Source organism: Leptonychotes weddellii, chromosome 13, assembly GCF_054177405.1.
Source record: "Leptonychotes weddellii isolate Sample4059 chromosome 13, ASM5417740v2, whole genome shotgun sequence".
NCBI classification, from domain to species: domain Eukaryota; kingdom Metazoa; phylum Chordata; class Mammalia; order Carnivora; family Phocidae; genus Leptonychotes; species Leptonychotes weddellii.
This window is the reverse complement of record NC_138381.1, coordinates 52,929,373-52,952,389: the sequence shown is the minus strand read 5'-3', so window position 1 is coordinate 52,952,389 and position 23,017 is coordinate 52,929,373. Positions and strand designations below refer to the sequence as shown.

General features: G+C 36.6%; 1 protein-coding gene across 5 annotated transcripts in view; it reads left to right on the top strand.

Moving 5' to 3' along the window:
• The window catches only part of PPP4R1 (protein phosphatase 4 regulatory subunit 1), a 61,038-nt gene that overhangs the window by 19,044 nt on the left and 18,977 nt on the right, over positions 1 to 23,017 (top strand). For 3 of the 5 annotated variants that reach the window (XM_081802577.1, XM_081802575.1, XM_081802578.1), the window contains 8 exons: positions 2,347 to 2,431; positions 3,250 to 3,356; positions 8,061 to 8,203; positions 8,898 to 9,044; positions 11,575 to 11,682; positions 11,815 to 11,880; positions 12,557 to 12,715; positions 17,104 to 17,231. In XM_081802577.1, the coding sequence (XP_081658703.1) occupies positions 2,373 to 2,431; positions 3,250 to 3,356; positions 8,061 to 8,203; positions 8,898 to 9,044; positions 11,575 to 11,682; positions 11,815 to 11,880; positions 12,557 to 12,715; positions 17,104 to 17,231 (917 nt within the window). In that variant the 5' untranslated portion in view covers positions 2,347 to 2,372. Of the gene's footprint in view, positions 1 to 2,295; positions 2,432 to 3,249; positions 3,357 to 8,060; positions 8,204 to 8,897; positions 9,045 to 11,574; positions 11,683 to 11,814; positions 11,881 to 12,556; positions 12,716 to 17,103; positions 17,232 to 23,017 lie in introns of all 5 variants that reach the window. The other 2 variants (XM_081802576.1, XM_081802574.1) reach the window with 1 other exon arrangement.

The following is a 23,017-nucleotide window of genomic DNA, read 5'->3' as shown; positions in this document are numbered from 1 at the left end:
AGTGCTCCCGGGGCTCACTCCAAACCTACATAATTAGTATTTGAATATGCGACTTGGCAGTCTGCATTTAGAGGTAAGTGCTCCAAGCTTGCCTTGTACACGGCAATGTTGGACGGTCGCCGCTCTAGGAGTCCTGGCTTCCTAAGGACCAGAATCATGTTTTTAATGGTTATCTTTAAGATTAACAAGTATGAGGCTGATGAAACAGTTTGGTCATAGTCATAGAATTCTAGAGCCTGCATAAAGGTGCCTTTGAGGTCATGCTAGCTCAACAGTCCTGTGCTAGAAAGAGAAAACAGAGGCCAAATGAGAGCATCTGAGAGGTTTTTACAACTTTCTGATTCAAAATAAATACTTTGCTATGAATCATAGATCAGCATAAACTGTATAAAATTTGTCTGCACTGTATAATTATTTTAATGTTAGGTGTTATTTTTAATCCAGTTTGAAAATCTCTGCCTTTTAATTGGGGTATTGAGACTATTTGTGCTCAGCATGGTTATTGACATTGTTGGGTTTAAATCTCACATCTTGCTGTTTCTCTTCTGTTTGTCCTATCTTTTCTTTTTTTTTTTTTAATTTTTTAAAAGATTTTATTTATTTGAGAGAGAGAGAGGGAAACAGCATGAGAGGGGAGAGGGTCAGAGGGAGAAGCAGGCTCCCTGCTGAGGTGGGAGCCTGATGCGGGACTCGATCCCAGGACTCCAGGATCATGACCTGAGCCGAAGGCAGTCGCTTAACCAACTGAGCCACCCAGGCACCCCATGTCCTATCTCTCCTTTTATCCTCTTTTTCTGCCTTTTGGATTATTTTTTTTTTTTTATGATTCCATTTTATGGCCTTTATTGGCATACTAGCCATATATCTTTGGTGGGGTTTTTTTTATGTTTAATGGCTACTGTAGAGTTTATAATTAGTATACATCTTTAAATAGTCTGCCTCCAAATAATATGTATCTCTTCACATACGGTGTAAGAACTTTAGGACAGTGTATTTTGCCCTTTTCCTACCTTTGTGCTATTATAGTCATATATTTTAACTTCTATGTATGTTAGAAACCAAAAGTACATTTTTTTAAAGTTTTTATTTAAATTCCAGTTAGCATGCAGTGTAGTTAGTTTCAGATGTACAATATAGTGATTCAGCACTTCCATACAACATCTGGTGCTCATCACAAGTGCCCCCCTAGTCCCCATCACCTATTTCACCCATCCCCCCCACCCACCTCTCCTCTGGTGACCATCAGTTTGTTCATTCTAGTTAAGAGTCCCCACAGTACATTTCTTATCTTTTCTTTTTTTTTTTTGCAGTCCATATTTTTACCTTAATTATCTTTCAAAGAGATTTTTATTTTGTTTTTTATTTTTTAAAGATTTTATTCATTTATTTGACAGAGACACAGCGAGAGAGGGAACACAAGCAGGGGGAGAAGGAGAAGCAGGCCTCCCGCTGAGCAGGGAGCCCAACGTGGGGCTCGATCCCAGGACCCTGGGACCATGACCTGAGCCGAAGGCAGACGCTTAACGACTGAGCCACCCAGGCGCCCCTCAAAGAGATTTTTAAATGAGAAAAATATTTGTATTTACCCACATATTTACCATTTCTACTGCTCTTCATTCCTTTGTATAGATCTAGATTTCCAATTGGTAAAATTTTCTTTTTGCTTGAAGGACTTTAATACTTCTTGTAGTGCAGGTTTGCTGGTGATGATGTCTGTCAGCTTTTGTGTGTCTGAAATCTTTGTATTTGAAAGATATGAATTTCAGAGATACTTTAAAGATGTTTACTTACTGGGTATAGAGTTGTAGGTTGACATTGTTTTTTGGTTTTTTTTGTTTTTGTTTTTTTTCCTTTTAGTACTTTAAGGAATGCTCTACTGTCTCTTGGCTTATATTGTTTCTGATGAGAAGTCTGCTGTAATTCTTACATTCTTTTGCTTATAATGTGAGTTATTCTGACTGCATTTCAGAATTTACCAGTGTTTGACATTTTATTTATTTACAAGTTGTTAGTGTTCTGATTGAACATGTTAAGTTCTCAGTAATCACCCCATGCTGAGTTTCTGGAGCCTCTGACCGCTGTGTTTCTAGAGACAACTACACATATCTGTAGAAAAAGAGGAGAGGTAACATCCTTGAGTCATTCATGGCTTCTGAGTTGATGTAAGAGTCTCTTGTGATCCTTTATACCACTCCAGAAACATTAAAGGCAGTCTTACTTATGGTGCTTCAGACAGGCAAGGGGTACTTTTTAGTTTCAAAGTGTTATAAGGAGTATTTCTGATGTCTCTGATAGTTGGTGTGGATGACTACAGCTCAGAGTCTGATGTGATTATTATACCTTCAGCCCTGGACTTTGTCTCACAAGATGAAATGTTGACGCCACTGGGGAGATTGGACAAGTATGCTGCAAGTGAGAACATATTTAACAGGTATGTGCATATTCTTTTCCTTGTGGAAGTGGAATGATTAATTATTACATTCATTTCCGTAGGGAAGATCCAGTTTTCCAGTTTAAAGTAGTATTAACATGTGTAGTCTCAGTCAGCATGTTTTGTTGATAATCACAGCCAAGGCCTCTTTTATAATTGTTTACTCCTTGATCCTAGTAAGCATGTGGCACTCTTTCTTTGCTTTTTGGCAAAAAACAAAAAACACCATTACTTTTTTGCTCTTAGGCATAATTTTGATATTTGTGTAAAGTGATTACTGAGGGGGGTATATTATTCTTTCAGCAGATGATGTTGTATACCTACTGTGTGCCAGGTGATATTTAAGGGGACTGGGACACTCTTCCTAATGCATTATTTCCCCAGCTGTGGTCCCCAGAATACCTGTATCAGTTTTCTGGGAAATCTGCGTCTTAAATTTCTTGAGTATAGATGTATAAAACTCACTTAGTAAAAATGAATGTGTGTATTTGTATATACTGAAGATATATGATGAAGAATGTGTGTATTTTCCTATTATTTGATAGTTGAAGGTAACTGTTGGAAATTTTATAGAATTTTCAGTGACCTTAGAAATTTGTCACTTCAGTTAAAGATGAAAAATATTTTGGTAAATATTCAGTCTCATCCTGTTACAATAAAATCCATACTGGCATTTGTCACTTAGGAAATTAGTGACTTAATGTATGTTATAAAATGTATTAAGAAATTCTTTAAAACCATGTAGATTCTACCTTTTGGAATTCTAAATATTACTCATGAACACCACTAAACACCATATCATTTTCTTTTTCTGTTAGACAAATGGTGGCCCGGAGTTTGCTGGACACGTTGAGGGAAGTCTGCGATGATGAAAGAGATTGCATTGCTGTTTTGGAAAGAATTAGCAGATTAGCTGATGATTCAGGTATATGCTTATGCAGAGAAAGGTTTCTTTTACCAAATTTGAGGTTTTAAAAACTAATGAAAAACTCAGTGTGATGTGAGACTTCTTTAAAAGATTTCCTAATTACCAAATACATCAGTAAAAAGAAAAAACTTTCTAAGAGCCACATTTTGTAGTTGGTCTGTTTAGTTTAATTTTGGAAATTTCTCAGAAAAATCTAAAGATTGTTTTTGCATCATGTATGTTAATATTTTAGGATTACTAAAAACTTAAAAATAATTTTGAATAAATTTTAAAAGGGAGGGATTGGGCTATAAGTTTTTTTTAAGTAAATATAAAATGCTTCCTTTTCCTATGCTTTCTCACTTGTGAAAAATGTGAATCAGTCATGATAAAACTAGAGCGTTTTGTCTCCAAGGCGAAGATAGGAGGGTCTGCTAAGAAAGAGATAAACCTGACTTCAGGCTTGGAATATGGTTCTATTAAGTTTTTTAAAAATATTTTTTTCTTGAGGCAAAATATGCATAACATAAAACTTACCATTTTAACCTAATCTTAAGTCATATGCATATCTTTATTTTTTATTTTAGAAACAATTCAAAAATAAATATATTTTTTTCTTAAACCCATTATCTCTATTAAAATGTGTTATTTTTCACTTTATTTTTTTTAGATTTTATTTATTTGACAGAGAGAGACAGCGAGAGGGGGAACATAAACGGGGAATGGGAGAGGGAGAAGCAGGCTCTCCGCCGAGCAGAGAGCCTGATGTGGGGCTCGATCCCAGGACCCTGGAATCATGACCTGAGCCGAAGGCAGATGCTTAATGACTGAGCCATCCAGGCGCCCCTAGTTTTCACTTTTTATCAAACTCTTTTGCATGTTAGCAGTCTCATTTTTTAATTTTTAGATGGGCTCATCTTTTGGTGAGCAATTTGTTTTATGGGAATATGCTTTACTGTTTACATAAGCCTTAAGTGTTTTTTATTTTCCTATAGGGTAGAAAAAAATTGGTAAGCTTACAAATAATCTGTCTAATGATGATGTCTAATGATGATGTATGTACTTGCTCATGTGTGTATGCTTGTTCCAGAATGGTTTTAGAAGAAGCTCATCAATTATAATTTTCACTTACTTATTTTTTGCATTATGGTTATTTATTCCTTTCTTAGTAGAATAGATACTCTTTAGGGAGGAATTTGTGTTTATTTTCTTTTACCTGTTTGCCACCTATAGTGCTTGTTTTTATAAATATATGTAGGTATATGTAGTTGACCCTTGAACATGGGTTTGAACTGTGCAGATCTATTGATACAGATTTTTTTTGATGAGTACAGTACTATAAATGTATTTTCCTTATGATTTTTTCTTTCTTTTCACCAGCTTACTTTATTGTAAGAATACAGTATACAGTACATATAAGCTAAAAAATATGTGTTTGTCGACTGTTTGTTATTGGTAAGGCTTCCAGTCAACAGTAGGCTAATAGTAGTCAAGTTTTGGGGGTGTCAAAAGTTATATGTGGATTTTCTACTGCACAGGAAGGGGTCAGTGCCCTAGCCCCCTAGTTCAAGGGTCAGCTGTAGATTTTTAAAAAATATATTCTCAAGTTGTTGAGTTCATGATAAATCTCTCTATTGACATTTACATTTTTTGTTCATTTGGTAAAAATAACACAGTACACAGTCCTATGCCAGATTCTAGAATAAATGCTAGAACAGTTACTAAGGTGAATAAGAATTCCTGTCATCAAATTAACAGTTTAATGAATGCAGCTAACTTATAAACAATACATTATAATGGGGAGCATTGGTGCTGATTTCAGGAAGTTAGTGACATTGAGTTGAATTTAATAGAATGATGAGGTACAGAGAAGGAAAGGAGCATACTCAGGAGAAGAAAAGACGGGTTTAGAGGTTTAAGCAGTTCAAGATAGCTTTGGTCAACAGGTAGTTTACTGAGTCTACAGTTTAAAATAATGAGGCTCTTCAATAAGGCAGTCGAGGTATAGATTGTAGGGGTTTATACTGTGCCATGCTAGAGTGCGTTTTCGTGATATAGAACAGTAATGTACCAGTATGCACAGACTTGGTGACATAGATGGGCAACAGGAATACTTACTTGTTGGGGAACTCTGTTACTTGAATACTGAATAAAACTACACTACAAAAAGTACATGGACTATAAAGTTTCAGCTCCATGAAGTAAAGCAAAATGAAGACCAATGTAATTAGTACTCAGATCAGGAGATAGAACTAGCATCCCAGAATCCATTTCAGGGCACCTCCTCATTTCTGTCCTCTTCTTCCCCAAGGTAATCCATGTTTTGAGTGCTAAGTGTTTAGATTAGTTTGCTCCTCTGAACTTTATATGGAATCATACTGAATATGTTCTTTTGTGTCTAGCTTCTTTATACTTCTGAAGCTTATCAGGTTGTTGGTGTGTAACTCTATAGATTTTTTTTAATTGAAGCAGAAAAGATTTGGATGAAAAATGTACTGATAAGGAAAAAAAAACTTACAAGATTAGTAGTAAATCTAAACAAGTATTTGCTATATAAAATCCTAAAAATATGAATAACAACTTTAGGGGAATAAAGAAATCAAGGTAAACGTTGATAAGGAATAGGCAAATGAGAGATTTTAAGGTTCTGAGCTCCTTGTTTGCTCAGGAGACTAGAATATATGCATTAATTTTGCAACTGTATATTTTTCAGTAGTCATGATCAGCCCAGCCCACCAAGTTAGAGACGTTAGGCTCAACTCCCCTTTCTTCCTTCATTCCCTTCAGCCATCATAGTAGCTCTGAAATCCCTCCCCAGCACTTCAGTTCCTCCCAAACGACTCACAGTGCATTCATTTCTTGACTCTGTTTTGTTCCATTGGTCTTTTTACCTAAGCATGACTTTGAAGAAAGAGAAGTTACTGATTCCATTGTTTTTTTTTAAGATTTTATTTATTTATTTGAGCAGTGGGGAGGGGCAGAGGGAGAGGGAGAAGCAGACTCCCTGCTGAGCAAGGAGCCTGACATGGGGCTCGATCCCTAAGATCATGACCTGAGCCAAAGGCAGATGCCCAACCGACTGAGCCACCCAGGCACCCCTACTGATTTCATTCTTAACCAGAACTGTAACTTGTATCCTTCTTTTGCTTCAAAAATTTATATAAGTATTAGGTCAGTGTTGGCAAATTCAGGGTCAGTGAGGAAAAGGAGAGGCCTATTTTTTTTTTAAACTAAGTATTTTTCAAAACAGAAGCACTATTTTGTTCAATTACTGTCTGACTTCACATGGCAGAGCCATGTAATAGAAATTCCAAATACTGGTTTGTTGATAAGATTCTTAGCTTTGTAAGATGCTAGTACATTTTCTGCTGATAGTTTCATTAATTTCTGTTTGTTAAAATTTAAATTTCCTCCAGACCCATGCATGCATATTTACCTTAAAGTAACTGTAATGATACATTCATTAATACCGAAGTTCTAATTAGGTCTGATGTAATGAATTGTATTGATAATCCATCATGTCTGTATGTGTCTTAGTCACTTGCATTTGTTCTGAGAATTGCCTGTCCGTATCCTTATTTTCTTTCTTGTGTTCATTTGAACAATGGGTTCTTTGTATATTTAGTTATTAATATTTTGTTATACGTGTATTTTCTCCCAGGCTGGTTTGCCTTTTAACTGAGTGTGGTACCTGTTGTCTATAATGGAGGCTTTATAAAGTAGAATTAGTTGGTCTCCAAGTTGGTGTTGGGGTTTTGTTTGCCTTGGAAGGGCTTCTTCCTCAAGATTAAACTTTTTTTTTTAATGTTGTCTTTTCGTGCTTTTCATCTTTAAAAACAGTTTGGAACTTTAATTCACTTAGAATTCATTTATGATATGCAGGATGGGAATCTTTTTTTTATCACATATCTGATTCTCCTGCCATTACTCTTAGCAGTTCATCCTTTTGAAACCCAGAGATTTGAAATGATGTATTTGTCATACTTAAATTTGCTGTACATACTTGGGTCTTTTCAGATTTTTTTTGTTTCTTTAACTTGATTGGTCTACTTTAACAGTCACTTACCATTTTAGTCTTAATTTTAACCAGGAATTCTCCATTCATTGATTGAATTTAGCTTAGGAACCGGTCCTTATGAGGCTCTTAAATAGTCCTAGGAGGCTCTTTAATAGTTCATAGATAAGGGGCACCTGGGTGGCTCAGTCAGTTGGGTGGCTTGCCTTCGGCTCAGGTCGTGATCCCGGAGTCCCGGGATCGAGCCCCACGTTGGGCTCCCTGCTCAGTAGGGAGTCTGCTTCTCCCTCTGCTCCTCACCTTGCTCACTCTCGCGCTCTCTCACACTCTCTCAAATAAATAAATAAAATCTTAAAAAAAAAGTTCATAGTTAATACATATTTTATTGATGTGAATATTGGATATTTAACCCCTAACATATGTGACACAATGTAGGTGATGGATAAATTTGGTCATAATAGGAAATGATTGCATACTTGGTACACAGTAGGAGGATAGAAGCCTGGGATGGGAGTAGGGTCTTCCTTTTACTCATGGGGTTGACCTGCGTATGATTGTGAAAAGGTTCCTAGAGTTAGAGAACATTGTGTAAGTCCTTTTTATGCCGAGGACGGAAGTCCAAAGCTTTCCTAAATAGTCTTAAGCCCAGGCAAAGATTTTGTTACTGTGGGAGAATGTGTTTGCTCACATTTCTGTTATTTCAATAGAACCAACCGTGAGAGCAGAGCTGATGGAACAGGTGCCTCATATTGCATTGTTTTGTCAAGAAAACCGGCCTTCAATCCCATATGCTTTTTCCAAATACTTACTACCTATTGTGGTTAGATATCTCGCAGATCAGAATAATCAGGTAAGAGTGCCATTTACAGGTTCTTACTGGAAATGCATGTAATATGATGTATGTAGAATAGCCTCCCCTAGCTGGTCTCATTTGAGTGTTTTTTCCTCTTCAACTTCATTATTCTGTTTTTCAAAATGACCATGTGTCTTAGACAAGATATGTTGAGAGTCTGGCAAATCTAGGACATCTGCTTAATGCTGTTACAAGATGATGCCCAGTAGCTGCATTCTCACATGGTACCCTCATGGGTGTCCCTCAGAAAGTTTGGGAATTTGGGAGTCACCTTTCACAAGGATGGCTTTTCTTTTGCATGCATGAGAGCATGCGAGCGGAAAGGTGCGGCAGAGGGAGAGGGAGAGAAGCAGATTCTCCACTGAGTGGGGTACCCAACGCAGGGCTCAATCCCGGACCCTGAGATCACGACCTGAGCTGGAATCAAGAGTCGGGGGCCCGACCAACTGAGCCACCCAGGCACCCCACAAGGATGGCTTTTCTGTTCCGTTTCATTTGTCGTATCACAATCTGCCAAGTTCTGTCTTGGCAGTAGCTGGAGGAAATAGCGACAAGTTTTTATTTGCAAGGTTTTGCCAGTTATGAATCCCTTTAAGTTGAGATGAAAAGTCTTCAATATTGTGAAAAACAAGTAATAGAGTTTTGTTATATCACGTATGTACTTTGTTTATACTGCTGACTTCTTTCCTAGGTAAGAAAAACAAGTCAGGCAGCTTTGCTGGCTCTGCTGGAGCAGGAGTTAATTGAACGATTTGATGTGGAGACCAAAGTGTGCCCTGTCCTCATAGAGCTAACTGCCCCAGATAGCAACGATGATGTGAAAACAGAAGCTGTGGCTGTAAGTAGAAGGCGCTTTTTCTGTTCAGGCAAAAATTACTCACTGTACTGACAAATAGGAAGTGCTCAAATATTATGTGCTATGGAGTTTGTACGTATTAGGTATCAAAGTAGCCACAAATCATTAGAAAGGGCTAGAAAGGGACATAGGCACACAAAAAAGGTCTATGTTCTGTAGGCCCCATGTTGTGCTTTGCACCCGTGAATTAGATGGCTCTATTACTGGGCTCTGAGAAAGCAAGATATGGAGCAAAAGAATAATAAGTAACTGTAAGTTCATTATTATGGAAAAAGAAGATGGGAGAAATAATCAGTGCAGTTATAACAAAAAACACAAAAACCCTGTGTTGGGTGAAGAAACGTTTGTGAAACTTCAGTTGCTGTTGAACACTTTTCTCAGCACTTTGTAAGCACAGGGGGAAAAAAATAGCTCCTGCCCTTGACAGTGTGCTTTGGGGGAATGATAATCAGGCAAGTAATTTTATTATAATGATATATGATATGTTATAGAAATTGTGATTATAAGAAAAACACATGGATTAAATCATGTATGTAACAAAGTCTGGTATAATAAATCTGTCTAAAAATTTAAATCTATTTGGATAGTGAGAGTTTACTATTTAAACCTAAAATAGGGGTGCCTGGCTGACTTGGTTGTGGAGTGTGCGACTCTTGATCTTGGGGTTCGAGCCCTGTGTTGGGTGTAGAGATTACTTAAAAATAAAATAGAAGCCCTAAAATAATAGCATCTTTGTTGGTAAGAAAGGAATTATACAAAAATTGGATAGTGTTTCTGGATCATTAGGATGAATTAGGTCATCTCTCTAGTCCCCTTTCCCTTGGAAATTTCTTGATTCCATTATTTTTTAGATACTCCATACCAGTTAATAATAAATTTAGATACTTTTCAGTAATATCATTTTTATTGAAGTGAAATTCACATAGTGAAAAACCATTTTAAAGTGTACAATTAAGTTAGCATTTAGTACATTCACCGTGTTGTACAATCAGCACCTCTGTCACCTCCCAAAATGCAGATTTTTTTTTTTTATCTCACAAGTTTCTCAATGAAGGAAATCAGTTTTTGCATAACTGAGCAGAGTTCAACTTGCTCTCTTATTTTTATAGAATTTAACAATAGTGAAACATTACAGCTGTAGTAGAGATTATATCCAGCGCTGGTATGAAACCCATGATTCTTTTATAGTCGGCTTATATATTTTATCATGCTTTGCACATCCTGGCTTCCTAGTTGTTCTCTATCTTGGAGATAATTCATTCTGATGAATTTCATTATGTTAGATCAGTGATACAGTATATAACTTTGGATCTTTAGAGCTTGAAAATGCTTAGAAACAGTACAAAGAACAAAACTGACTTTGGGATTTGGGAGGTACAGATGTTATCTCCAGTTCTGAGGATGCTGAGATTTTGATAGGGATTGTGTTGAATCTCTGGATCAGTTTGGAGATAGTCGCCCACCTAACAAGCCATTAGTACGGTAGATCTCTCCATTTATTTAGGTGTTTTATGTTTCTCATCAGTGTTTTGTAGTTTTCAGTAGACAGAGTACATACATATTTTGTTGAACTATGTTTCTTGACATTGTTGTGAATGATACTGTTTTTAAATGTTTTCATTTCATTGCTAATTTATAGGAATACATTTGATTTTTGGTTCTGACATGTCCTGAAAACTTCTAAGCTCACTTATTTGTTCTAGTGACTTCTTTGTAGAGTCCTTGAAATTTTTCTATGTAGATAATCACGTCCTGTATGAATAGTTTTTTCTTTCTTTGCAATCTCTATTCCTTTTACTTCTAATTATGTCTGTATGGGCTAGGAGTAGGTGTGATAATAAAAGACCATCAGATTTCTTTCTGTACTAACTGGGGGGTGGGGTGGGGAATTTATTTAAATAGCATTGGGCTGGTTTTCAAACATAGTTCATCCTCGTTTGCCTGGGACTGCGTTACCTGAAACTGTGCATGTTGGAACTGGGTCCTTGCCTCCCTTAGAACCAAGGGACACAGTTCTCTTACACACGAGTTTCTGTTAACACGGTACTTTGCAAGGTAAGGACTGCCTCTAAAGTGTCTTTTCTTAGCAGTACAAATATACTAAACCCAAATTCTTCTTGTGGATAATCTTTCCTTTGAACAGTAACCATTTGTTTTCTTACTGGGAAAATTTGGGGGGGTTTTACTTTTAAAGTTATCAGGCAAAATGATTAATAAGATTGAAACTATAGTCAGAAATGAAATTTTTCAGATTTTCTCTGGGCTTATTGTGCATAAATAATTATTTAATAATTATTGGTTGATTTTATTGGTAGTAGTAAATATCTATTTTTCTGCCTTGAACCTGGATAAATAAGATGAATGAATGTTTTTTGTGATGTATACAGTATAATGATGCCATGACCTATTTTATATTTCCTAAAGTGTATACTTCTAATAAGTTAGCAAACTTAACTGGAAAAGTCTTAGTTTGAAGATGTTTTCAGTGTGCTTTTGTTCTTATCCATTTTAGATAATGTGCAAAATGGCTCCCATGGTTGGGAAGGACATTACAGAGCGTCTTATCCTCCCTAGGTTTTGTGAGATGTGCTGTGATTGCAGAATGTTTCATGTTCGAAAGGTATTTTTTAGGCATTTTGTTTAAGAACACATGGTTTTAGTGGTTACTGTATTGATGTGTGAAACTTAAAAGATTATTTTAAAAGCACTGTATGTAAGATTTTTGAAATGTCAGTGATGCTTTCGTTGCCAGGTGTGTGCTGCCAATTTTGGAGATATTTGCAGTGTAGTTGGCCAGCAAGCTACTGAGGAGATGTTGGTAAGTGTTGCAGACATAAAGGAGTAATAAAGGAGTAAGCAGTACATTACAGAGTAATACATAAAGTTTAAAATGCATACATTTACCCCCCAATTTTATTAACACAGTCTCATGAATGTGAACTAGAACGATCAGATGACTCTGAGTTTGAGAGTTCACATTTCTATACTCTAGGCACTTGAATTGTGTTTTGATTATAGTTTGTTAAAAATGCAGATATGTGATGTGTAAGGACCATTGATTTATTTTTACCTCTCCCACTTCTATTAAATCAATTCTTATTCGAAGAAATCTGTAATTTTATTGCAACTCTCAAGTATTCTAGTGACAAATCTACAGCTTGTTATTTTTAAATGGTTAGTGCATGGGGATATACATGCTTCGTGTACCAGTTAACATACTGGAAGAGTTTCTGAAATCATCCATTAGGCAAAACAGTTTAGGTACAAGATTTTGCTTAACATTTAAGCTGTATTTGTTGTTTCTGCTTTTCCAGTCAACAGTGCTGTGAATTAGGTGTGATTTATTTCAAATTACTAAGTTTTAATACGAAACAGATCTTCTAAATTGTTATAGGAAAATCTAATATTTCGAAACATTGTGAAAGCAGAAAGTGAAATAAAATGAACCACTGAAACCTGAGTTGTCTGCCTAACACACCACTGTCCTTGCGTAGCTGCCCAGGTTTTTCCAGCTTTGTTCTGATAACGTGTGGGGAGTCCGGAAGGCTTGTGCTGAATGCTTCATGGCCGTTTCCTGTGCGACATGTCAAGAAATCCGACGGACTAAATTGTCAGCACTGTTTATTAATTTGATCAGTGATCCTTCACGTTGGGTAGGGTTTTGTCTAATTATCATTTTTGTAAAATAATACATTTTACAAGAAACATTTTGATTTCATGATTTAAGAAACAGTTTATCAAAGTATGTTACTGTTAATCCTTTTAGGAGTAGACAGTAGGCAAACTACTGTATTAACTTTTTTTTTAACTGGACAAAACTTCTGTACAAATAGAAATCATGTTCATTCTAAGGATATGATGTGGCATATTGATTTTCAGGTGTTAAACCTTCAATAAGTCTCACCTGGCCATAGTGTAATAATTTTTGATATGTTGCTGGACTGTTTGCTACTATTTTGTTAGGGGTTTTTATATCCATATTATAAGAGATAATGGTCTATAGCTTCCTTGCAGTGGCTTGTTTTGTTTTGTTAACAAGGTAATAATGTCCTCATAAAATGAGTTGGGAAGGGCTCCCTCTTTTTTTTGGGAGAATTTGTGAAGAATTGATGTTCTCTTTTAAATGTTTAGTAGAATTCAGCAGTGATGCCGTCTCAGTTTGGACTTTCCTTTGTGTGGTTTTTTTTTGGTTTTTGTTTACTAATCTCTTCACTTGTTATAGGGCTATTCAGATAAGCTTCACTTGTTAGAGAGTTATTCAGATTATTTCTTCTTTTAGTAAGTTTTCTTTTATTTTTTTATTTTTTTAAAGATTTTATTTATTTATTTGAGACAGAGAGAATGAGAGACAGAGAGCATGAGAAGGAGGAGGGTCAGAGGGAGAAGCAGACTCCCTGCCGAGCAGGGAGCCCGATGCGGGACTCGATCCCGGGACTCCAGGATCATGACCTGAGCCGAAGGCAGTCGCTTAACCAACTGAGCCACCCAGGCGCCCAATTTTCTTCTTTTAGTCAGTTTTATTAGTAGTTTGTCTAGGAATTTGTTTCATGTAAGTTATCTAATTTGCTGGTATATGATCCATAGTATTTTCTTCATAATCTTGGTATTTCTGTAACGTAAGTAGTAATGTCTCTTCTTTCTGGTTCTAGTTGATTCTTGTCTCTTTGTTTCTTAGCCAGTCTGCTAAAGTTTTGTCTGTTTTGTTCATCTTTTTAAAGCTTTAGTTTCACCGATTTTCTCTATATTTCTGTTCTCTATTTCATTAACTTCCACTCTAATCTATATTATACCCTCTCTTCTGCTTGCTTTTGGTTTAGTTTGCTCTTATTTTTCCAGTGTCTTGAGGTGGAAGATTAAGTTAGCAGTTTGAGATCATCCTTCTTTCTTTTGAGTTACCATCCAGGGTAACTGACTTTCAACCTGGGGAGCTTCCTTTTGCATTTATTGTCATGTAAATTTGGTGGCAATAAATTCTGTTTCTCTTTATCTGGGTGTGTCTTTATTTTGCTTTTGTTTTTTTTTGAAAGATAGCTTTGTACTCTTGGTTAACAGTTTTGGTGTTTGTTTTTTTAAATTTCTTCAAGCACTTTGTGTCTTCCCCACAGCCCTCCGATCTCTCTTGTTTTTGTAGGAAGTTAGGTTTATTTTATTGGGGTTCTCTTGTAAGTGATATGTCACTTTCCTTTTGCTGCTTTCAAGATTTTCTTCTTGCTTTTGACTTTGGCATTTTGATATGTTTGTAGATCTCTTTTAGTTTATCCTATTTGTTGAGCTTCTTTCATGTGTAGATTATTGATTTTTAATAAATTTGGGACATTTTGAGCCATCATTTCTTCAAATATTGTGTCTTTTCCCTCCTTCTGGTATTCCCATTACACATATGGTGCACTTAGTGGAGTCCCACATTTTCCAAGATTCTGTTCATTTTTCCTCATTTTCTTTTTTCTCTCTGTTCTTTGCTTAATCTATATTAATATACCTTGAGTTCCCTAATTCTTTTTTTCTACCAGTTCAGATCTACTTAAGTTTATGTGGTTAGTTTTTATTTCAATTATTATAGTCTTCAACTCCAGAATTTCCATCTGGTTCTCTTCATTAACTTATGTTTGATATGACTCTGTCCTCATTCCTTCCTTTACTTTACTCATGCTTTCCTTTCGTTCTGTGAACAATTTATAACGGTCACTTTGAAGTTTTTTTCTAAGTCCAACATCTTAGTGTTCTCACACGTAGTTTCTGTTCCTTAAATTTTTCTCCATCTATGGATCATACTTTTTTGTTCCTTTGCATGCCTTAAAATTTTTTTTAAACTGGTCATTTTAGTTAATACAGCAAATATGGGTACTTGAACCCTCTCTGGGGCTTGTTACTGTTACTTGTTTGTTTAGTGACTGGCTGGAATGTGTTCGTGAACTCTTACTCCCCCCTCCAGGAGGCACAGCTTTGGGCCTGCCTGCATGCCTGTATCCCATCCTGGGATGACCACATTTTTTTTTTTTTTTAAAGATTTTATTTATTTATTTGAGACAGAGAGAATGAGAGACAGAGAGCATGAGAGGGAGGAGGGTCAGAGGGAGAAGCAGACTCCCTGCCGAGCAGGGAGCCCGATGCGAGACTCGATCCCGGGACTCCAGGATCATGACCTGGGCCGAAGGCAGTCGCTTAACCAACTGAGCCACCCAGGCGCCCCTCTGGGATGACCACATTTTGATGGGAATAAGAGGGACAGCAGCCCCAGGTTCTCTTGGCTCATCTATCCTAGCCTTTTAAGCTGGGGCAGGGACTGTATTCTGAGTATTCTTAGGGCCCAGTGTTCTGAGCCACATCTAAGGTAGAGCTTCTGAGCCACGTCTAAGGTAGAGCTTCCATTCTACCAGTGGGCGTTGTGTAGAAGGGATGCCCAACAGGTAGCTGGAGGCAGGATGGAAAACATTGAAAGCCCTCTGGCTGGAAGCTAGAAGAGAGGGAGGCCAGTGTTGTTGTCTGCAGCAGTCTGGAGTAGAGGTTCTGCCTCCCTGGTTCAAATACCACAGACTCTCGGGGTTCTTTTACTGAATATTTATAGATATTCCTTCTTTTGTTGTTTGCCTGCCCTTAGGACTATTTCCACAGGTTTTAATTGGTGGGGCTTTGGGGTTTTGTTTCGTTTTTGTTTTTTCCATTTTCAGCGATTTCACTGGAGAGTGGGTCAGTGGCGCTCCTTATGCTGTCATGCCTGAAGTAGATCTCAGGACCTTCCATATTCATTTTCCAAAGACTCTACATAGAGGAAAGACTCTTAAGCCATAGCACGACTTTAATGTTGTTTAAAATGTATAAGATTGTTAGAAAAGATTACGTAGCTTTATTAAAGTTTTCATTTTGAGACTTTATCATTGTCTTGGCTCAATGATATACAGTATTTCCTGCTAATTTGGGAATATGTTTATATTAAAATGAAGGACTCCTTAAATCTGTCATTTCAGGTATATGTAAATCCTATAACTGAGACAAACTCAGAGTTTTAACAGTATCCAGAGTAGACTAAACTCATGCATATAATTTTAAAAGTTACCTTTTATGTTTTTATGGAAGTAACATTGACTGTAGAGGAGAAAACCTGATAAGTTCTTCCATAGGCTTCTTTTTGCTATCTTATATATAATTCTAGCCTTTTTTTTTTTTTTTAAACCAATTGAATCATTTTGTATCTGCTTCCCCCAGAGGGTAAATACTAGTAATATGCATGCTTCACATGTATTTGCCTCTGCAAAATTTACACATGTCATGTAATCTTCATTTTAAACTATGGAAAAGGTGTTGTTATGCCTCAAGGGCAGGGTCTTAGAGAAATTGGTTTGTGGTTTCTCCCAACTATGATGGGGAGAACTATGCCTCTTTCAGATTGTGTCCGCCCTTCTGCTTCCTTTCATAAAACCTCTCTCCCCCAATTTTTTTTTGTAATCAAGATTACAAAAATAATACAAGAATACAATATGAAATAAAATTCTATAACCTTTTTTTCAGCTCTCCTACTTGAGACATTCATGCATAACAGTAGTATGTGCATCCAGATTTTTGTGAAATATATTTTAATTCAATATTCTGTTTCTGATAAGTGCATCCATAGTTCTGGCACATCTGTCTTGTTTCCTTGTAGTAAGCAAACTACAGTCTTTCCTACCAGGAAACATGAAATGGATTTATCACATTTTGTCAACTTTATTGCTCTGTATTTTCTGTTTGGCAGTCTTGGTTTTCTTCATTCTGTTTTCCTTGAGAACACTGCAGGATTTCCTTTAGTTCCATGCAGATGCTCTATGGGATCTCATTTTCATATTCTCATGGTTTAAATATTCAAGACCGATTTTAAAAAATCAAAAGTAAAAAAAAAAAGAATTTTAAATCCTAGCAGAAGAATGATTTATAGTTCTGAATCTGGGAAGGTTTTTTAGAAAACACTATCTTATTTACTATCTTAACCATACTTTGGTAAGTGAAAAGTAGACTGTTAATAATCCCTTATTTTTATGTTTTATTACTGTTCTCCTTTTCTTTCTAGGTTCGCCAAGCGGCTTTTCAGTCTCTGGGACCTTTCATATCTACTTTTGCTAATCCATCTAGCTCAGGCCAGTATTTTAAAGAAGAAAGCAAAAGCTCAGAAGATACGTCAGTAGAAGACAAAAATAGGTATGATTTCTTTAAACTTTACTTTTCAGCTTTTATTGCTTGTGAACATATTTTTCATTTCCTCTATTTTATAATAAATTTTCTTTTTGGCGACTTTGCTATTTCTCTTGATTGTAAAAATTGGTAAATATTTTTAAAGAGCTGTATTTTAAATACATTTGTTAAATGTCTCTTTGGTCAGTTACATCTTAAGTGAGAAGATGAAGATGAGTGTAGCACACTGAGCTTGATCCTGGCCATAGAGAAAAGTATAAATGATAGATGTGATGATAATTTTTGAATAAGTTTATTTAATAAATTAGTTACCTAGTAAACCATCTATTGACATTTAGGTGAAGTAATGGTCATACAATTTAAAGGGTTTAGTGTTTTAAGGGGTAAAACCTAATTTAGGAATATGTTTGTTTAGTATGTAGTCCATTTCTTACTATTACTTTTCCTTTCAGTCAATTATTTTAATTGTGGATCTTGAACTCTGCAGAATGATGATTATAATCTCTCAATCGAGAGGGAAAGTATTATAATGATTAGCACCAAATTAATGTACTTATTAACTAGAATATCAACTTTAAGTGTAATAGGGCAACTAATTTTAAAATAAAAAGGACAACTCTGATTTTTATTTTTAAATTTTTTTACATTAAGAAATTTCAGGTTTTTGTTTTTAAAATTTATTATACTATATACTTAGGGGAAAAAAAATCAAGCCTAACTTAGTGCATGGAAAATACGCACTTTTACAGATGTGCACTTGAAATACTTTAGAACCTGCTTTTTAAACAGTCCCTACTATAATGCTTGAGTTACCATAGTGTCTTGTCCCTCCCTTGTCATGATGCTAATGGACATTTTCTTCTGTAGGTCTTGATACTGTGATATTTGCTTTCTTGGTGTTTTGATTTGGCAGTTCTTCCTTTCTTCTCTGCTGCCTTGTTTTACCTTTTTGCCCGTTCTCCTACTGTCCTGCTGAATAGCCAAACAAACCTGAGGTACTGTTTTTTGTAAAGGAAGAAAATCACTCTAAACCTGTCTTCCTAGCAAGCAAATTCTGTCAGTTCTTTTGAAAAACAGCTGCTGCAAGGAGTTTGACAAAAATGATGATGGGGGGAAGTGTTACCTGTTTTTCATTTTTAAAGTCAACATACCTTGTTCACTACGTAATTATGTGAAGACTATTACATAACTTTTATTTATTTTTAAATCTGGAGAAAGTCTAGTAAGTGAAAATACAAATTTACAGAGAATTGTATAGGTCAGGGGTCAGCAGACTTTCTGTAAAAAGCCAAATAATAAATATTTTCAGTCTCTGCCACAACTGCTGTACTCTGCCTTTGCAGCGTGAAAGCAGCCATGGACCGCACGCACATAAGTGGATGGGCTTGGCTGTGTTCCAATAAAACTTTATTGACAAAAATGGTTGGTGTGGCTACCATGGCCAGTAGTTGTACTGACTGCCCGTGTAGGACATTACTGGAAGAGATATTTAAAGGTAGTTATCTTTTACCTACAAACCTTAATTCCTCTTCCATTGTAATGAGGTATGTTTTAATGTCAAGTCAGTACTCTTTGTAGCATTGGATTTTCACTATGTTGTTAGACTTTATTGAATCGTGTTAATGGTAGAGGGGAGGGAAGAGAGAATTTCTGGCTAAGGAAGGAGTTGTGTTAAATACCATTAAAACTGTTGTGTAGTTTTACTTCCTAACTTCAAAAAAAAAGTCTTATGTATTATTAATCTCAGAACCATTAGTTTGTTTACCCTCTCTTAAATACTGCACTGACTTTTGTTCTAAGCTGTCTTAAAACTTGTTTGTTATTTAAGATTGGTTGATTATGCAGAAATTAATTGAGCACCTACTATGAACCAGCTCCTATAGATAGAAATCGAGAACTCGGTTCCTGTTGTCAAGGTCCTCTCAGTTTTCCTAGAATTCAGATCTCTCAAACAAATATCTTACAAAGTAAGCAAGTTTTTGACAGTCTGTTTCCACTACTATTTATTATATAGTTTCATCTGACCCTGGAAACATTTAATGTCACTTAATACTCTCTGAAGCCTTAATTGATTTTAAACCTCTGACGTTGTATACCAGATTTATCTTTCACCCTAGATCAGGCTATTCATGCTTCTTGGAAGGTGTTCATAAAGGCTACTTCCAGAAGCAGAGTTAAACATTCATATTTGCATTTTTAAATTATGTAAAATAAGCATTCCCTTTTCTTCTTAGTTGATCAGCTGTTGTATTATATTGTTCTCCGAATACACTATGTTCTTTTGGTTCTCTCTGCTTTCTGTTCAAGAAGCTGTTCTGTTCCATCCATACCCATTTAACAAAGTGAATTGTCAGTGTGTTTGCTGTCTCTAGACTCACTACCTCCATGAATCTTTTCCTGAGTTTTTTGGGAAATACAGAACTTTTGCATCTTGGCTGTCAGCACTGAAATATGAGCACAGATTTCTGATCCGTATCTTTTCAGTTGTGTATTTGCGTATATGGTTAGGCCAGCCGACTGCAAGTCCAGCTGCTGTAGCAGTCAAGTTCTGAATTTCTGCGTATAGAGCACCTTCACTGGGCCTGGCAAATAGTAAACCTTGAATGAATTGTAAGGAAAGCTTTAATCTCAGAAGCCTTAAGTAGTTACACCACTTATGCCACTTTTTGTCAGCTTAGTGTAATGCCAGCTGCGTGAAAGTAAAACTGATGGCTGTTGGTACAAATTTGGAAGTATTTCAGTGATATGAAAACTTCATTTAGTTAATTCACAGTACAGGAAAGATGTATGTTCTTTGCTTTCGTGTCAGGACATAGTGCTGCTTTAACCAGATGTCATTTTCTCCTGAAATACATGTACTTATTTTTCTAGGCCCAGAGTCTCTAGTCCAGAACTCGGAGAGTATTAATAGGAAACTTATGTAGACACTAAAGGAAAATTAAGGTTCTTTTAGAGAAATTTCTGGCTCACCCTGGTGCTCTTGTTACCTGCATCTCTTAGGAGATGGGGTAATTCTCTCATTTTGCAGAATCAGAGGTCTTTTTAGCTTTCAAAATGATTTTTGCTTTTATAATAGCATTTGGAAATCTGACAACTAAGAATATCAGAATTTTAGTTTTTAGCAGCTTGATCTCGCATTGACTAGCTCCCAGCTCTTGGAAAAATCAGTATTCAGATAATTTATATTTTTGACAATTCGAAGCAACTGTTATTCATACATGTAGTAATTCTTCCCAGAATTTAACAGTAGGGAAAATTTTTTTGTCTCCTTGAAACCATACTAGGAGTTTTAAGTTTGGACAGACTAGTAATGTAACGTTAGAGAAATAGAATGACTTAGCCATTCTTTTTTTTTTTTTTCCTAAGAATATTAAAGTTTAATCTTAATGGCATGGTGAGAATAGTAATCAAGGAATTTCAGGCCCATGGGATAGTTTTGCATACTGAATGGCCTTTGTTGTTGTTGCTGCTGTTGTTTGGGGGGGTGGGGCAAAGGGAGAGAGAAAATCTTAAGCAGTCTACACTCCCAGTGTGACTCGAGTCCAAGGTGGGGCTCCATCTCGTGACCCTGAGAGCATGACCTGAGCTGTACTTGAGAGTCGGACGCTTAACCCACTGAGCCACCCAGGTGCCCTCTGAATGGCCTTTTAATTAGGTTCTTTTTGTGTATTTTAAATGCAGGTTTTTTTTTTTTAATTTATCAGATAGTGAAGTCTTACAAGTTTTAACCCATTTGGTCTCCACTCCCACCAAACAGTATCTTGTTACTATAATTTTTTAAATTTAGTTTTCATATCAGAAAAACTGCAAAAATAGCACAAAGAATCCCATATGCCCTTCAGATTCTCCAAATGTTAACATTTTACCATATTTGCTTTACTGATCTTTTTTTCTGAATAGTTTGAGGTTTCAGACATATTCTTTTTACCTTTCTTAAAGGTACCTTTCTGTGTACTTCCTCAGAATGCAGGCATTAATACATAACCATGGTCCAATTACCAAATTAAGAAATTAACATAGATATAAAATACTGTCATCTAAACTAGAGACTTTATTCAAATTTTACCAATTATCCCACTAAATTCTTTAAAACAAAAGAAAAAAATGTCTTTTAATAAGGACCACGTGATTGGAAAATATGTAATTTGTATAGAAGACATTTATTTGGCATAACAGCACTAGCTCCAAGAGCTGTTTTGGAGAGGGAAGGAATCTTAAAGGTTGTCTAAGCCAGTCTGTCATCCTTATGAATAAGGAGTAAATGTGGAATCATGGGGGCCTTGAAAGACTCACAGGTTTATGGTAATGCAGTGCTGGCACTGGGACAAGGACCTGAGAACTCGGGGCCCAGCTCTCCCAGAGGTGTAACAACTCTATTATGTGTGCACACCGTCTATTTTATAGTCCTAAGAATCGAGGGGAAACACCAGAAGTAAAATGCTATCACTGTGTGATATGTTTTCACATGACTTCTTACATATTTTTTCTGTATTTTTCAAGATCTGTTAAAATAATCATGTGTTTTTAAAAATACATTATTTTTGAAAATAGTGTGAACATTACCATGAGATAAAGCATAATCAGAGGGAAGTTGATAATTTCATGGGAACATGTACAGTGGCTACTTAACTAGGATATTACACAGGTGTTAATGTCACCTTCCGTTTGCTCAATCCTGGTAAGCCTCCTGTTTAGTACCTTTTACTAGGTGTATTTAAAGGCACATACTGTTTCAGGGAGCAGCTTTAATTTTTTCCCACACTCACTTTCAAATTTACCTATACACCCATCCTTACTTCTCATGTTTCTTATGAAAGGTGTCTCTTGACCCATTGAATCTGTGCACCTCTGTTCTTGAGCTCACGTCCTTCTTTCTTCTTAGAAGGACAGTGCTCTATCAGTGATTTCGTCATCTCCCGTGCCTGCAGTTCCTACATCTCTTCTGACCTCTCTCTCTAAGGCATCCTGAGAAAAATGCCTTCACTTTGTTACTTGGTGTGTCTTTCGTGTTTCCATTCGTCTTTCTTGCCTTGCACCCATCTAAGCCCTGCACACGTCCTTCTGAGTTGATGACCTTCACCTCGGTCCCTGGTGTCTGACCGGTTTCCCGTGGACATCCCCACCCAGAATGCAACCCAGGTACCGCACTCAGCCTGTCCAAACCGGAACTCATTAGCCTCCTCATTACACTCTTCTTGTGTTTTCCACTTTTAGTTGGTGCTACCATGATTTGTTCCGTCGCGCTAGCCAGAAATTTGGCAGTCTTTCCGGATTCCTCCCTTTGGTTCCCATCTCCAGCATGCAGTAAATAAGTAAACAGATCCTACTGGTCCTGTCATCATTTGAATGTGTTTACTTCTTCATAGTCCCAGACGCACTGCCTTCATCCACCAAGTCCTCGCTGGCTCCCCCTGCCCTTCTGGAGTTCCTGCCTCCTATCTCACCTCCGCCCCATTTTCTACCCCACTTCCAGGATGCTCTCTCAAAAATAACGCATCTAAAAATGCGATTCTCCCAATTCCTGCCTTATTCCATGTAGCCCATAGGATCAATTCCAGAGGTGTTGGTTATAGAGTACGGTGGTTCTGGCAAAGTTTTTCACCCTAGTCACCCACTGTTTCCTTCTCTTGGCCATAAGGAACTCACGGCTGTTTGCAGAGTGTGTTACACATTTTCTGTCACTCCTGCCTTTGCATATGCCTTTTCTCCCTTGAATACATGTTCTTCCCCTTAGCCTCGTAAACATTTCCTGGTTCTTCTAAACACCGCTCCTGTCATTTTCCTCTAGGCCT